The 18299-nt window shown below is 36.9% G+C and overlaps 2 protein-coding genes across 26 annotated transcripts in view; one reads left to right on the top strand and one right to left on the bottom strand.

Annotated features, from left to right (window-relative positions):
* Nucleotides 1-18299, bottom strand: part of LOC126920331 (CUGBP Elav-like family member 2) — a 468989-nt gene that overhangs the window by 211421 nt on the left and 239269 nt on the right. The window lies entirely within an intron of this gene.
* LOC126920349 (uncharacterized) overlaps nucleotides 8627-18299 on the top strand; it is a 31635-nt gene continuing 21962 nt past the window's right edge. For 5 of the 6 annotated variants that reach the window (XM_050730570.1, XM_050730573.1, XM_050730574.1 and 2 more), the window contains exon 1: nucleotides 8627-9399. In XM_050730570.1, coding sequence (XP_050586527.1) covers nucleotides 9012-9399 — 388 coding nt within the window. In that variant the 5' untranslated portion in view covers nucleotides 8627-9011. Of the gene's footprint in view, nucleotides 9400-13251; nucleotides 13497-18299 lie in introns of those variants that run through there. The other variant, XM_050730576.1, reaches the window with a different exon arrangement.

The following is an 18299-nucleotide window of genomic DNA, read 5'->3' as shown; positions in this document are numbered from 1 at the left end:
AACGTTTGGGAGTTAGTAAAATGCCCAGTGAATAGATCTCCAATTGGATCAAAATGGGTTTTAAAGACCAAATACAATGAAGATCTTCCAAAAGATTTTCCAAAAGGGAATCCTCGGAACTTGCTACATGCCCACAAATGATATGCCAGCTGATCTACAAACGAAAAGCTTGGGTAAGCCAAGTCACAATGCTCACCTAGAGACCATTGGTTTGACGAGCATTCGAGTTCCGTTGAGAGGTGGTGTTGAAAACGACAACGCGAGTTCCCGCTCGCCCTGCATATGGGGATGCGCTAGTTAGAAAAAACAGTAACTAGATGATTGTTCTAGATACAATGGATAGACTCGATAGATAGTTTTTAAGTTGCTCCTTTGTATCTTCGTTTTTCCCCAGTCCATGTAAGCGTGTGCAGTAAAGGTTTTTTCGGCTTAGTAGAACGGTGTGATAGATTTATCCGTACAATATAGTAATAAATATTGTGATCCTACCTCTGAATATAGAAATAACAGGAAAAAGAAAAAGAAATTAAATTTAAGGTATCTTTTAAACTAATCATTTTTCGAATCAAGTACACTTGTACACTCTTCTGTTGAGAATTAAAAACTGCATCGAATCGCTTCTAAAAAAAATGTATCGTACCGTTTACAAAAACAAAGACCACCTTGGAGTCTCGGAGGTGCATCCACCTAGAAAAGATCTGCTACCGTGGCCAGATAACTCTCTCGAAATAGGACAAATTCTGTCTGAAACCCTTTTTCCGAATAACGTACAGTTTGTATTTTACGAGATTATTTATCGTAATTCCATGTTATTTTTATACCGCATACTTTTATATTTTATTAGATAATTCTGTAAAAAATTATATGCAATTTTTTCATTTCCTATTTTGTATATTATAGTGATCCGAGTGTGTTTCGGAACAAATTGTAAATAATTGCTCTTCGTTTTCTATTTTCTAGCGACATTTTCAGATTGAAGATTGTAAAATATTGTAAGAATGCGGATCGGCATGTTGAAAATAGCATCTGATAATGGCATATTTATTTTAACGAAAAGCAACAACCGATATCTGACACTGGCGTATCAAGAACAGACTATATATTCTGCCTGTATTTATTGTTAACACCGTTATAAAATATTGCGAGGACGAGAAAAGTGTGAAACAAGTCAAATGCAAAAGTACGTTTGATTCAAACGGTGGCCGTAAAAATAATCGAGGTCGCTGGTGTAGGTATACTAATATATAAAAATGGCACCGATTCTTGCCGGAGTCAGAGCATCGTCTGACGTAGACACGTAGACTACTCAGCTCAGTATAGTCAAACATTGACATTCGAAATTTTTTCGAAGACTTTTGGAACATGGAACTTTTACAACGTACGAACGATCGGTTTCGAGAAGGAGTTCCTGTTCGAGTGGTTCGAGTCGAATCACTTACCACCATGTGGGTCCGTTTGGCTGGATGTCCAAAGATAACCCAAACACTGAATTTAGAGATGATGGAACATCCCATGGAGCACTTGCCCAAGGCGAAAAGTTTGAGAGCAGGCATGCTCGTCGCCGTGCTAGCAGATTTCAAAGACGCTAGCGCTTGGGAAAGAGCCATTCTCTTGCAACGGACCATGGCTGGTTACATCGTTTTTCTAATCGATTGGGGATTAGAAAGCGAGCAATGTCTCGATTCAATACGGTTGTTGCCACGAAATTTGGCAAAAATGGCACCCTGGGCGAGAAAAATCGTCCTGCCAGGTGTACGAGAGCAACCGAAACAAGGGAAGAGACATCGAGTGGCCCAATGTACCATGTTGAGGCGAACGGGGAGTCTAATCAACATCGATCCTTCTCCAGGAGAAGCAATAACGGCAAGGTTGCTGCTGGATCGAGAGCCGGGTGAATCCCCAAGAGATATGGCAGCATACTGGCTGGAGTTGGGTTACCTCGATCCCCAATAATCGCTGCTCTTACCAGACTCTTATTCTCTATGTATAATAATTCTTGTATGTATGGTTTTGTATGTATGGTATTGTATGTATGGTATTGTAAATATGGTATTGTAAATATGGTATTGTATGTATGGTATTGTATCCACAGTTTTATGTGGCTATTTGTATTTTTCTATATATATTAGTACTGAATTGCATATTCTTAGTTAAGACGGTTAGTGAATGAAAACTAATAAAAACTTAAAAACTTGTAAATTCTCTCTTATCCTTCCTTCCCATTCACACAAGTACTACAATATTAAATTTAATGTTCAACTGGACAAATTGCAAAATACAAGATAAAAAGAAGATGAATAAAATAAAAAAAATAAAAATAAGAATTCAAAATGACAACGCGAGTTCGCGCTCGCCCTGCATATGGGTATCCGCTAGTTAGAAAAAACAATAACTAGGAGATCGTTCCAGATAGAATCGATAGACTCAATAGATAGATTTCGATTAGCTCTTTTGTATCTTTTGTTTCCCTAGTCCATGTAAGTGTGCGCGATAAAGGTTTTTTCGACTCAGAACGACGTGATAGATTTATTCGTAAAATATAGTAATAACCATTGTGATCCTATCTCTGAATATAGAAATAACAACAGGTTTTGAGCCCAGGTTCAACAATTATTTATTATTTTTACTGAAAGTATTATTATTAGTAACAATATCGAGGAGCGCAGACGATAACCTAAAAACAAAAAAAAAAAAAAGAACAAAAAATTACAGCAACCTCGATGCCAAAGAGATTTCAGTCAGAAATGTTGGAAATATTGGAACTGATACATTCTGATGTATGTGACCCTATAAGACAAACATCTATGTGTGGAGCAAAGTATTTTGTCACCTTTATTGATGACACGTCAAGGTTTGTATATGTGTACATCCTTAAGACAAATGATGAAATTAAAAAGGCATTTTGGAAATTTAAGGCTCTGGATGAAAGACAAACAGACAGAAAGATAAAAACACCCAGGACTGACAACGGTCTGGAATACTTAGGGAAGGACTTTGCAAATGAATTGGAAAATTGTGGTATTCGCAGGGAATTTTCAGCTTCGTCCTCATACACCACATCAAAATGGAGTGGTTGAGCAAATGGATAGATCACTCGTGGAGATGGCACGATGTATGGTGATCCAATCAAAGTTACCTATTCAATTTTAGGCAGAAGCTGTTAATACAGCATCATACATTAGGAATAGCTGCCCAACAGTTCATGGTAAAACACCATATGGAATTTGGCACAAAAGGAAAGCAAACGTGAGTCATCTTAAAAATTTTGGTACTGAAGCTTATGCATTAAATAAGCTGCTCGATAAAACTAAGTTTGAAGCAAGATCAACATAATGTATTTTTATTGGATAGTTCGATGAATCAAAAGCGTTTCTATTATGGGATCCAAGTAAAAGAAAAGTAACAATAAGTAGGGATGATTCTTTCTTAAGAAATGCTGAGTACCACAATGATGAGACTGACAATAAACTTGAATAATTTGAATATGAACTGATAAATCAAGAATCTGACGAAGAAATCACAGAAGGGACTCATGAGAAAGAACATGATGATGGAGAAAACGCGAGTCAAAATGAAAATTATGTTCAAGATAGATTTGCGGTTAAGAGGGGACGAGGAAGACCAAACATAACGTTGAACAGGAAATGTTGGAAGATCAAGGAAAATTTATAAAACTGTCCCAATTGATCAAGGAACAGTACAATTGGTCAATGATAATTCGACTGAGTCAATAGATGAATTATTATCTGGATCTCATGCAGAAAAATGAAAAGAAGCCATGAAAAAGGGATATGACGGCTTGATCAATAATAACGTTTGGGAGTTAGTAAAATGCCCAGTGAATAGATCTCCAATTGGATCAAAATGGGTTTTAAAGACCAAATACAATGAAGATCTTCCAAAAGATTTTCCAAAAGGGAATCCTCGGAACTTGCTACGTGCCCACAAATGATATGCCAGCTGATCTACAAACGAAAAGCTTGGGTAAGCCAAGTCACAATGCTCACCTAGAGACCATTGGTTTGACGAGCATTCGAGTTCCGTTGAGAGGTGGTGTTGAAAACGACAACGCGAGTTCCCGCTCGCCCTGCATATGGGGATGCGCTAGTTAGAAAAAACAGTAACTAGATGATTGTTCTAGATACAATGGATAGACTCGATAGATAGTTTTTAAGTTGCTCCTTTGTATCTTCGTTTTTCCCCAGTCCATGTAAGCGTGTGCAGTAAAGGTTTTTTCGGCTTAGTAGAACGGTGTGATAGATTTATCCGTACAATATAGTAATAAATATTGTGATCCTACCTCTGAATATAGAAATAACAGGAAAAAGAAAAAGAAATTAAATTTAAGGTATCTTTTAAACTAATCATTTTTCGAATCAAGTACACTTGTACACTCTTCTGTTGAGAATTAAAAACTGCATCGAATCGCTTCTAAAAAAAATGTATCGTACCGTTTACAAAAACAAAGACCACCTTGGAGTCTCGGAGGTGCATCCACCTAGAAAAGATCTGCTACCGTGGCCAGATAACTCTCTCGAAATAGGACAAATTCTGTCTGAAACCCTTTTTCCGAATAACGTACAGTTTGTATTTTACGAGATTATTTATCGCAATTCCATGTTATTTTTATACCGCATACTTTTATATTTTATTAGATAATTCTGTAAAAAATTATATGCAATTTTTTCATTTCCTATTTTGTATATTATAGTGATCCGAGTGTGTTTCGGAACAAATTGTAAATAATTGCTCTTCGTTTTCTATTTTCTAGCGACATTTTCAGATTGAAGATTGTAAAATATTGTAAGAATGCGGATCGGCATGTTGAAAATAGCATCTGATAATGGCATATTTATTTTAACGAAAAGCAACAACCGATATCTGACACTGGCGTATCAAGAACAGACTATATATTCTGCCTGTATTTATTGTTAACACCGTTATAAAATATTGCGAGGACGAGAAAAGTGTGAAACAAGTCAAATGCAAAAGTACGTTTGATTCAAACGGTGGCCGTAAAAATAATCGAGGTCGCTGGTGTAGGTATACTAATATATAAAAATGGCACCGATTCTTGCCGGAGTCAGAGCATCGTCTGACGTAGACACGTAGACTACTCAGCTCAGTATAGTCAAACATTGACATTCGAAATTTTTTCGAAGACTTTTGGAACATGGAACTTTTACAACGTACGAACGATCGGTTTCGAGAAGGAGTTCCTGTTCGAGTGGTTCGAGTCGAATCACTTACCACCATGTGGGTCCGTTTGGCTGGATGTCCAAAGATAACCCAAACACTGAATTTAGAGATGATGGAACATCCCATGGAGCACTTGCCCAAGGCGAAAAGTTTGAGAGCAGGCATGCTCGTCGCCGTGCTAGCAGATTTCAAAGACGCTAGCGCTTGGGAAAGAGCCATTCTCTTGCAACGGACCATGGCTGGTTACATCGTTTTTCTAATCGATTGGGGATTAGAAAGCGAGCAATGTCTCGATTCAATACGGTTGTTGCCACGAAATTTGGCAAAAATGGCACCCTGGGCGAGAAAAATCGTCCTGCCAGGTGTACGAGAGCAACCGAAACAAGGGAAGAGACATCGAGTGGCCCAATGTACCATGTTGAGGCGAACGGGGAGTCTAATCAACATCGATCCTTCTCCAGGAGAAGCAATAACGGCAAGGTTGCTGCTGGATCGAGAGCCGGGTGAATCCCCAAGAGATATGGCAGCATACTGGCTGGAGTTGGGTTACCTCGATCCCCAATAATCGCTGCTCTTACCAGACTCTTATTCTCTATGTATAATAATTCTTGTATGTATGGTTTTGTATGTATGGTATTGTATGTATGGTATTGTATGTATGGTATTGTAAATATGGTATTGTAAATATGGTATTGTAAATATGGTATTGTATGTATGGTATTGTATCCACAGTTTTATGTGGCTATTTGTATTTTTCTATATATATTAGTACTGAATTGCATATTCTTAGTTAAGACGGTTAGTGAATGAAAACTAATGAAAACTTAAAAACTTGTAAATTCTCTCTTATCCTTCCTTCCCATTCACACAAGTACTACAATATTAAATTTAATGTTCAACTGGACAAATTGCAAAATACAAGATAAAAAGAAGATGAATAAAATAAAAAAAATAAAAATAAGAATTCAAAATGACAACGCGAGTTCGCGCTCGCCCTGCATATGGGTATCCGCTAGTTAGAAAAAACAATAACTAGGAGATCGTTCCAGATAGAATCGATAGACTCAATAGATAGATTTCGATTAGCTCTTTTGTATCTTTTGTTTCCCTAGTCCATGTAAGTGTGCGCGATAAAGGTTTTTTCGACTCAGAACGACGTGATAGATTTATTCGTAAAATATAGTAATAACCATTGTGATCCTATCTCTGAATATAGAAATAACAACAGGTTTTGAGCCCAGGTTCAACAATTATTTATTATTTTTACTGAAAGTATTATTATTAGTAACAATATCGAGGAGCGCAGACGATAACCTAAAAACAAAAAAAAAGAAAGAACAAAAAATTACAGCAACCTCGATGCCAAAGAGATTTCAGTCAGAAATGTTGGAAATATTGGAACTGATACATTCTGATGTATGTGACCCTATAAGACAAACATCTATGTGTGGAGCAAAGTATTTTGTCACCTTTATTGATGACACGTCAAGGTTTGTATATGTGTACATCCTTAAGACAAATGATGAAATTAAAAAGGCATTTTGGAAATTTAAGGCTCTGGATGAAAGACAAACAGACAGAAAGATAAAAACACCCAGGACTGACAACGGTCTGGAATACTTAGGGAAGGACTTTGCAAATGAATTGGAAAATTGTGGTATTCGCAGGGAATTTTCAGCTTCGTCCTCATACACCACATCAAAATGGAGTGGTTGAGCAAATGGATAGATCACTCGTGGAGATGGCACGATGTATGGTGATCCAATCAAAGTTACCTATTCAATTTTAGGCAGAAGCTGTTAATACAGCATCATACATTAGGAGTAGCTGCCCAACAGTTCATGGTAAAACACCATATGGAATTTGGCACAAAAGGAAAGCAAACGTGAGTCATCTTAAAAATTTTGGTACTGAAGCTTATGCATTAAATAAGCTGCTCGATAAAACTAAGTTTGAAGCAAGATCAACATAATGTATTTTTATTGGATAGTTCGATGAATCAAAAGCGTTTCTATTATGGGATCCAAGTAAAAGAAAAGTAACAATAAGTAGGGATGATTCTTTCTTAAGAAATGCTGAGTACCACAATGATGAGACTGACAATAAACTTGAATAATTTGAATATGAACTGATAAATCAAGAATCTGACGAAGAAATCACAGAAGGGACTCATGAGAAAGAACATGATGATGGAGAAAACGCGAGTCAAAATGAAAATTATGTTCAAGATAGATTTGCGGTTAAGAGGGGACGAGGAAGACCAAACATAACGTTGAACAGGAAATGTTGGAAGATCAAGGAAAATTTATAAAACTGTCCCAATTGATCAAGGAACAGTACAATTGGTCAATGATAATTCGACTGAGTCAATAGATGAATTATTATCTGGATCTCATGCAGAAAAATGAAAAGAAGCCATGAAAAAGGGATATGACGGCTTGATCAATAATAACGTTTGGGAGTTAGTAAAATGCCCAGTGAATAGATCTCCAATTGGATCAAAATGGGTTTTAAAGACCAAATACAATGAAGATCTTCCAAAAGATTTTCCAAAAGGGAATCCTCGGAACTTGCTACATGCCCACAAATGATATGCCAGCTGATCTACAAACGAAAAGCTTGGGTACGCCAAGTCACAATGCTCACCTAGAGACCATTGGTTTGACGAGCATTCGAGTTCCGTTGAGAGGTGGTGTTGAAAACGACAACGCGAGTTCCCGCTCGCCCTGCATATGGGGATGCGCTAGTTAGAAAAAACAGTAACTAGATGATTGTTCTAGATACAATGGATAGACTCGATAGATAGTTTTTAAGTTGCTCCTTTGTATCTTCGTTTTTCCCCAGTCCATGTAAGCGTGTGCAGTAAAGGTTTTTTCGGCTTAGTAGAACGGTGTGATAGATTTATCCGTACAATATAGTAATAACTATTGTGATCCTACCTCTGAATATAGAAATAACAGGAAAAAGAAAAAGAAATTAAATTTAAGGTATCTTTTAAACTAATCATTTTTCGAATCAAGTACACTTGTACACTCTTCTGTTGAGAATTAAAAACTGCATCGAATCGCTTCTAAAAAAAATGTATCGTACCGTTTACAAAAACAAAGACCACCTTGGAGTCTCGGAGGTGCATCCACCTAGAAAAGATCTGCTACCGTGGCCAGATAACTCTCTCGAAATAGGACAAATTCTGTCTGAAACCCTTTTTCCGAATAACGTACAGTTTGTATTTTACGAGATTATTTATCGCAATTCCATGTTATTTTTATACCGCATACTTTTATATTTTATTAGATAATTCTGTAAAAAATTATATGCAATTTTTTCATTTCCTATTTTGTATATTATAGTGATCCGAGTGTGTTTCGGAACAAATTGTAAATAATTGCTCTTCGTTTTCTATTTTCTAGCGACATTTTCAGATTGAAGATTGTAAAATATTGTAAGAATGCGGATCGGCATGTTGAAAATAGCATCTGATAATGGCATATTTATTTTAACGAAAAGCAACAACCGATATCTGACACTGGCGTATCAAGAACAGACTATATATTCTGCCTGTATTTATTGTTAACACCGTTATAAAATATTGCGAGGACGAGAAAAGTGTGAAACAAGTCAAATGCAAAAGTACGTTTGATTCAAACGGTGGCCGTAAAAATAATCGAGGTCGCTGGTGTAGGTATACTAATATATAAAAATGGCACCGATTCTTGCCGGAGTCAGAGCATCGTCTGACGTAGACACGTAGACTACTCAGCTCAGTATAGTCAAACATTGACATTCGAAATTTTTTCGAAGACTTTTGGAACATGGAACTTTTACAACGTACGAACGATCGGTTTCGAGAAGGAGTTCCTGTTCGAGTGGTTCGAGTCGAATCACTTACCACCATGTGGGTCCGTTTGGCTGGATGTCCAAAGATAACCCAAACACTGAATTTAGAGATGATGGAACATCCCATGGAGCACTTGCCCAAGGCGAAAAGTTTGAGAGCAGGCATGCTCGTCGCCGTGCTAGCAGATTTCAAAGACGCTAGCGCTTGGGAAAGAGCCATTCTCTTGCAACGGACCATGACTGGTTACATCGTTTTTCTAATCGATTGGGGATTAGAAAGCGAGCAATGTCTCGATTCAATACGGTTGTTGCCACGAAATTTGGCAAAAATGGCACCCTGGGCGAGAAAAATCGTCCTGCCAGGTGTACGAGAGCAACCGAAACAAGGGAAGAGACATCGAGTGGCCCAATGCACCATGTTGAGGCGAACGGGGAGTCTAATCAACATCGATCCTTCTCCAGGAGAAGCAATAACGGCAAGGTTGCTGCTGGATCGAGAGCCGGGTGAATCCCCAAGAGATATGGCAGCATACTGGCTGGAGTTGGGTTACCTCGATCCCCAATAATCGCTGCTCTTACCAGACTCTTATTCTCTATGTATAATAATTCTTGTATGTATGGTTTTGTATGTATGGTATTGTATGTATGGTATTGTATGTATGGTATTGTATGTATGGTATTGTATGTATGGTATTGTAAATATGGTATTGTAAATATGGTATTGTATGTATGGTATTGTATCCACAGTTTTATGTGGCTATTTGTATTTTTCTATATATATTAGTACTGAATTGCATATTCTTAGTTAAGACGGTTAGTGAATGAAAACTAATAAAAACTTAAAAACTTGTAAATTCTCTCTTATCCTTCCTTCCCATTCACACAAGTACTACAATATTAAATTTGATGTTCAACTGGACAAATTGCAAAATACAAGATAAAAAGAAGATGAATAAAATAAAAAAAATAAAAATAAGAATTCAAAATGACAACGCGAGTTCGCGCTCGCCCTGCATATGGGTATCCGCTAGTTAGAAAAAACAATAACTAGGAGATCGTTCCAGATAGAATCGATAGACTCAATAGATAGATTTCGATTAGCTCTTTTGTATCTTTTGTTTCCCTAGTCCATGTAAGTGTGCGCGATAAAGGTTTTTTCGACTCAGAACGACGTGATAGATTTATTCGTAAAATATAGTAATAACCATTGTGATCCTATCTCTGAATATAGAAATAACAACAGGTTTTGAGCCCAGGTTCAACAATTATTTATTATTTTTACTGAAAGTATTATTATTAGTAACAATATCGAGGAGCGCAGACGATAACCTAAAAACAAAAAAAAAGAAAGAACAAAAAACTACAGCAACCTCGATGCCAAAGAGATTTCAGTCAGAAATGTTGGAAACATTGGAACTGATACATTCTGATGTATGTGACCCTATAAGACAAACATCTATGTGTGGAGCAAAGTATTTTGTCACCTTTATTGATGACACGTCAAGGTTTGTATATGTGTACATCCTTAAGACAAATGATGAAATTAAAAAGGCATTTTGGAAATTTAAGGCTCTGGATGAAAGACAAACAGACAGAAAGATAAAAACACCCAGGACTGACAACGGTCTGGAATACTTAGGGAAGGACTTTGCAAATGAATTGGAAAATTGTGGTATTCGCAGGGAATTTTCAGCTTCGTCCTCATACACCACATCAAAATGGAGTGGTTGAGCAAATGGATAGATCACTCGTGGAGATGGCACGATGTATAGTGATCCAATCAAAGTTACCTATTCAATTTTAGGCAGAAGCTGTTAATACAGCATCATACATTAGGAATAGCTGCCCAACAGTTCATGGTAAAACACCATATGGAATTTGGCACAAAAGGAAAGCAAACGTGAGTCATCTTAAAAATTTTGGTACTGAAGCTTATGCATTAAATAAGCTGCTCGATAAAACTAAGTTTGAAGCAAAATCAACATAATGTATTTTTATTGGATAGTTCGATGAATCAAAAGCGTTTCTATTATGGGATCCAAGTAAAAGAAAAGTAACAATAAGTAGGGATGATTCTTTCTTAAGAAATGCTGAGTACCACAATGATGAGACTGACAATAAACTTGAATAATTTGAATATGAACTGATAAATCAAGAATCTGACGAAGAAATCACAGAAGGGACTCATGAGAAAGAACATGATGATGGAGAAAACGCGAGTCAAAATGAAAATTATGTTCAAGATAGATTTGCGGTTAAGAGGGGACGAGGAAGACCAAACATAACGTTGAACAGGAAATGTTGGAAGATCAAGGAAAATTTATAAAACTGTCCCAATTGATCAAGGAACAGTACAATTGGTCAATGATAATTCGACTGAGTCAATAGATGAATTATTATCTGGATCTCATGCAGAAAAATGAAAAGAAGCCATGAAAAAGGGATATGACGGCTTGATCAATAATAACGTTTGGGAGTTAGTAAAATGCCCAGTGAATAGATCTCCAATTGGATCAAAATGGGTTTTAAAGACCAAATACAATGAAGATCTTCCAAAAGATTTTCCAAAAGGGAATCCTCGGAACTTGCTACATGCCCACAAATGATATGCCAGCTGATCTACAAACGAAAAGCTTGGGTAAGCCAAGTCACAATGCTCACCTAGAGACCATTGGTTTGACGAGCATTCGAGTTCCGTTGAGAGGTGGTGTTGAAAACGACAACGCGAGTTCCCGCTCGCCCTGCATATGGGGATGCGCTAGTTAGAAAAAACAGTAACTAGATGATTGTTCTAGATACAATGGATAGACTCGATAGATAGTTTTTAAGTTGCTCCTTTGTATCTTCGTTTTTCCCCAGTCCATGTAAGCGTGTGCAGTAAAGGTTTTTTCGGCTTAGTAGAACGGTGTGATAGATTTATCCGTACAATATAGTAATAACTATTGTGATCCTACCTCTGAATATAGAAATAACAGGAAAAAGAAAAAGAAATTAAATTTAAGGTATCTTTTAAACTAATCATTTTTCGAATCAAGTACACTTGTACACTCTTCTGTTGAGAATTAAAAACTGCATCGAATCGCTTCTAAAAAAAATGTATCGTACCGTTTACAAAAACAAAGACCACCTTGGAGTCTCGGAGGTGCATCCACCTAGAAAAGATCTGCTACCGTGGCCAGATAACTCTCTCGAAATAGGACAAATTCTGTCTGAAACCCTTTTTCCGAATAACGTACAGTTTGTATTTTACGAGATTATTTATCGCAATTCCATGTTATTTTTATACCGCATACTTTTATATTTTATTAGATAATTCTGTAAAAAATTATATGCAATTTTTTCATTTCCTATTTTGTATATTATAGTGATCCGAGTGTGTTTCGGAACAAATTGTAAATAATTGCTCTTCGTTTTCTATTTTCTAGCGACATTTTCAGATTGAAGATTGTAAAATATTGTAAGAATGCGGATCGGCATGTTGAAAATAGCATCTGATAATGGCATATTTATTTTAACGAAAAGCAACAACCGATATCTGACACTGGCGTATCAAGAACAGACTATATATTCTGCCTGTATTTATTGTTAACACCGTTATAAAATATTGCGAGGACGAGAAAAGTGTGAAACAAGTCAAATGCAAAAGTACGTTTGATTCAAACGGTGGCCGTAAAAATAATCGAGGTCGCTGGTGTAGGTATACTAATATATAAAAATGGCACCGATTCTTGCCGGAGTCAGAGCATCGTCTGACGTAGACACGTAGACTACTCAGCTCAGTATAGTCAAACATTGACATTCGAAATTTTTTCGAAGACTTTTGGAACATGGAACTTTTACAACGTACGAACGATCGGTTTCGAGAAGGAGTTCCTGTTCGAGTGGTTCGAGTCGAATCACTTACCACCATGTGGGTCCGTTTGGCTGGATGTCCAAAGATAACCCAAACACTGAATTTAGAGATGATGGAACATCCCATGGAGCACTTGCCCAAGGCGAAAAGTTTGAGAGCAGGCATGCTCGTCGCCGTGCTAGCAGATTTCAAAGACGCTAGCGCTTGGGAAAGAGCCATTCTCTTGCAACGGACCATGGCTGGTTACATCGTTTTTCTAATCGATTGGGGATTAGAAAGCGAGCAATGTCTCGATTCAATACGGTTGTTGCCACGAAATTTGGCAAAAATGGCACCCTGGGCGAGAAAAATCGTCCTGCCAGGTGTACGAGAGCAACCGAAACAAGGGAAGAGACATCGAGTGGCCCAATGTACCATGTTGAGGCGAACGGGGAGTCTAATCAACATCGATCCTTCTCCAGGAGAAGCAATAACGGCAAGGTTGCTGCTGGATCGAGAGCCGGGTGAATCCCCAAGAGATATGGCAGCATACTGGCTGGAGTTGGGTTACCTCGATCCCCAATAATCGCTGCTCTTACCAGACTCTTATTCTCTATGTATAATAATTCTTGTATGTATGGTTTTGTATGTATGGTATTGTATGTATGGTATTGTAAATATGGTATTGTAAATATGGTATTGTATGTATGGTATTGTATCCACAGTTTTATGTGGCTATTTGTATTTTTCTATATATATTAGTACTGAATTGCATATTCTTAGTTAAGACGGTTAGTGAATGAAAACTAATAAAAACTTAAAAACTTGTAAATTCTCTCTTATCCTTCCTTCCCATTCACACAAGTACTACAATATTAAATTTAATGTTCAACTGGACAAATTGCAAAATACAAGATAAAAAGAAGATGAATAAAATAAAAAAAATAAAAATAAGAATTCAAAATGACAACGCGAGTTCGCGCTCGCCCTGCATATGGGTATCCGCTAGTTAGAAAAAACAATAACTAGGAGATCGTTCCAGATAGAATCGATAGACTCAATAGATAGATTTCGATTAGCTCTTTTGTATCTTTTGTTTCCCTAGTCCATGTAAGTGTGCGCGATAAAGGTTTTTTCGACTCAGAACGACGTGATAGATTTATTCGTAAAATATAGTAATAACCATTGTGATCCTATCTCTGAATATAGAAATAACAACAGGTTTTGAGCCCAGGTTCAACAATTATTTATTATTTTTACTGAAAGTATTATTATTAGTAACAATATCGAGGAGCGCAGACGATAACCTAAAAACAAAAAAAAAAAAAAGAACAAAAAATTACAGCAACCTCGATGCCAAAGAGATTTCAGTCAGAAATGTTGGAAATATTGGAACTGATACATTCTGATGTATGTGACCCTATAAGACAAACATCTATGTGTGGAGCAAAGTATTTTGTCACCTTTATTGATGACACGTCAAGGTTTGTATATGTGTACATCCTTAAGACAAATGATGAAATTAAAAAGGCATTTTGGAAATTTAAGGCTCTGGATGAAAGACAAACAGACAGAAAGATAAAAACACCCAGGACTGACAACGGTCTGGAATACTTAGGGAAGGACTTTGCAAATGAATTGGAAAATTGTGGTATTCGCAGGGAATTTTCAGCTTCGTCCTCATACACCACATCAAAATGGAGTGGTTGAGCAAATGGATAGATCACTCGTGGAGATGGCACGATGTATGGTGATCCAATCAAAGTTACCTATTCAATTTTAGGCAGAAGCTGTTAATACAGCATCATACATTAGGAATAGCTGCCCAACAGTTCATGGTAAAACACCATATGGAATTTGGCACAAAAGGAAAGCAAACGTGAGTCATCTTAAAAATTTTGGTACTGAAGCTTATGCATTAAATAAGCTGCTCGATAAAACTAAGTTTGAAGCAAGATCAACATAATGTATTTTTATTGGATAGTTCGATGAATCAAAAGCGTTTCTATTATGGGATCCAAGTAAAAGAAAAGTAACAATAAGTAGGGATGATTCTTTCTTAAGAAATGCTGAGTACCACAATGATGAGACTGACAATAAACTTGAATAATTTGAATATGAACTGATAAATCAAGAATCTGACGAAGAAATCACAGAAGGGACTCATGAGAAAGAACATGATGATGGAGAAAACGCGAGTCAAAATGAAAATTATGTTCAAGATAGATTTGCGGTTAAGAGGGGACGAGGAAGACCAAACATAACGTTGAACAGGAAATGTTGGAAGATCAAGGAAAATTTATAAAACTGTCCCAATTGATCAAGGAACAGTACAATTGGTCAATGATAATTCGACTGAGTCAATAGATGAATTATTATCTGGATCTCATGCAGAAAAATGAAAAGAAGCCATGAAAAAGGGATATGACGGCTTGATCAATAATAACGTTTGGGAGTTAGTAAAATGCCCAGTGAATAGATCTCCAATTGGATCAAAATGGGTTTTAAAGACCAAATACAATGAAGATCTTCCAAAAGATTTTCCAAAAGGGAATCCTCGGAACTTGCTACGTGCCCACAAATGATATGCCAGCTGATCTACAAACGAAAAGCTTGGGTAAGCCAAGTCACAATGCTCACCTAGAGACCATTGGTTTGACGAGCATTCGAGTTCCGTTGAGAGGTGGTGTTGAAAACGACAACGCGAGTTCCCGCTCGCCCTGCATATGGGGATGCGCTAGTTAGAAAAAACAGTAACTAGATGATTGTTCTAGATACAATGGATAGACTCGATAGATAGTTTTTAAGTTGCTCCTTTGTATCTTCGTTTTTCCCCAGTCCATGTAAGCGTGTGCAGTAAAGGTTTTTTCGGCTTAGTAGAACGGTGTGATAGATTTATCCGTACAATATAGTAATAAATATTGTGATCCTACCTCTGAATATAGAAATAACAGGAAAAAGAAAAAGAAATTAAATTTAAGGTATCTTTTAAACTAATCATTTTTCGAATCAAGTACACTTGTACACTCTTCTGTTGAGAATTAAAAACTGCATCGAATCGCTTCTAAAAAAAATGTATCGTACCGTTTACAAAAACAAAGACCACCTTGGAGTCTCGGAGGTGCATCCACCTAGAAAAGATCTGCTACCGTGGCCAGATAACTCTCTCGAAATAGGACAAATTCTGTCTGAAACCCTTTTTCCGAATAACGTACAGTTTGTATTTTACGAGATTATTTATCGCAATTCCATGTTATTTTTATACCGCATACTTTTATATTTTATTAGATAATTCTGTAAAAAATTATATGCAATTTTTTCATTTCCTATTTTGTATATTATAGTGATCCGAGTGTGTTTCGGAACAAATTGTAAATAATTGCTCTTCGTTTTCTATTTTCTAGCGACATTTTCAGATTGAAGATTGTAAAATATTGTAAGAATGCGGATCGGCATGTTGAAAATAGCATCTGATAATGGCATATTTATTTTAACGAAAAGCAACAACCGATATCTGACACTGGCGTATCAAGAACAGACTATATATTCTGCCTGTATTTATTGTTAACACCGTTATAAAATATTGCGAGGACGAGAAAAGTGTGAAACAAGTCAAATGCAAAAGTACGTTTGATTCAAACGGTGGCCGTAAAAATAATCGAGGTCGCTGGTGTAGGTATACTAATATATAAAAATGGCACCGATTCTTGCCGGAGTCAGAGCATCGTCTGACGTAGACACGTAGACTACTCAGCTCAGTATAGTCAAACATTGACATTCGAAATTTTTTCGAAGACTTTTGGAACATGGAACTTTTACAACGTACGAACGATCGGTTTCGAGAAGGAGTTCCTGTTCGAGTGGTTCGAGTCGAATCACTTACCACCATGTGGGTCCGTTTGGCTGGATGTCCAAAGATAACCCAAACACTGAATTTAGAGATGATGGAACATCCCATGGAGCACTTGCCCAAGGCGAAAAGTTTGAGAGCAGGCATGCTCGTCGCCGTGCTAGCAGATTTCAAAGACGCTAGCGCTTGGGAAAGAGCCATTCTCTTGCAACGGACCATGGCTGGTTACATCGTTTTTCTAATCGATTGGGGATTAGAAAGCGAGCAATGTCTCGATTCAATACGGTTGTTGCCACGAAATTTGGCAAAAATGGCACCCTGGGCGAGAAAAATCGTCCTGCCAGGTGTACGAGAGCAACCGAAACAAGGGAAGAGACATCGAGTGGCTCAATGTACCATGTTGAGGCGAACGGGGAGTCTAATCAACATCGATCCTTCTCCAGGAGAAGCAATAACGGCAAGGTTGCTGCTGGATCGAGAGCCGGGTGAATCCCCAAGAGATATGGCAGCATACTGGCTGGAGTTGGGTTACCTCGATCCCCAATAATCGCTGCTCTTACCAGACTCTTATTCTCTATGTATAATAATTCTTGTATGTATGGTTTTGTATGTATGGTATTGTATGTATGGTATTGTATGTATGGTATTGTAAATATGGTATTGTAAATATGGTATTGTATGTATGGTATTGTATCCACAGTTTTATGTGGCTATTTGTATTTTTCTATATATATTAGTACTGAATTGCATATTCTTAGTTAAGACGGTTAGTGAATGAAAACTAATAAAAACTTAAAAACTTGTAAATTCTCTCTTATCCTTCCTTCCCATTCACACAAGTACTACAATATTAAATTTAATGTTCAACTGGACAAATTGCAAAATACAAGATAAAAAGAAGATGAATAAAATAAAAAAAATAAAAATAAGAATTCAAAATGACAACGCGAGTTCGCGCTCGCCCTGCATATGGGTATCCGCTAGTTAGAAAAAACAATAACTAGGAGATCGTTCCAGATAGAATCGATAGACTCAATAGATAGATTTCGATTAGCTCTTTTGTATCTTTTGTTTCCCTAGTCCATGTAAGTGTGCGCGATAAAGGTTTTTTCGACTCAGAACGACGTGATAGATTTATTCGTAAAATATAGTAATAACCATTGTGATCCTATCTCTGAATATAGAAATAACAACAGGTTTTGAGCCCAGGTTCAACAATTATTTATTATTTTTACTGAAAGTATTATTATTAGTAACAATATCGAGGAGCGCAGACGATAACCTAAAAACAAAAAAAAAAAAAAAGAACAAAAAATTACAGCAACCTCGATGCCAAAGAGATTTCAGTCAGAAATGTTGGAAATATTGGAACTGATACATTCTGATGTATGTGACCCTATTAGACAAACATCTATGTGTGGAGCAAAGTATTTTGTCACCTTTATTGATGACACGTCAAGGTTTGTATATGTGTACATCCTTAAGACAAATGATGAAATTAAAAAGGCATTTTGGAAATTTAAGGCTCTGGATGAAAGACAAACAGACAGAAAGATAAAAACACCCAGGACTGACAACGGT

Source organism: Bombus affinis, chromosome 9 (assembly GCF_024516045.1).
Source record: "Bombus affinis isolate iyBomAffi1 chromosome 9, iyBomAffi1.2, whole genome shotgun sequence".
NCBI classification, from domain to species: Eukaryota; Metazoa; Arthropoda; class Insecta; order Hymenoptera; family Apidae; genus Bombus; species Bombus affinis.
The sequence above is the reverse complement of the archived record's forward strand: the minus strand, read 5'-3'. Positions and strand labels throughout refer to the sequence as shown.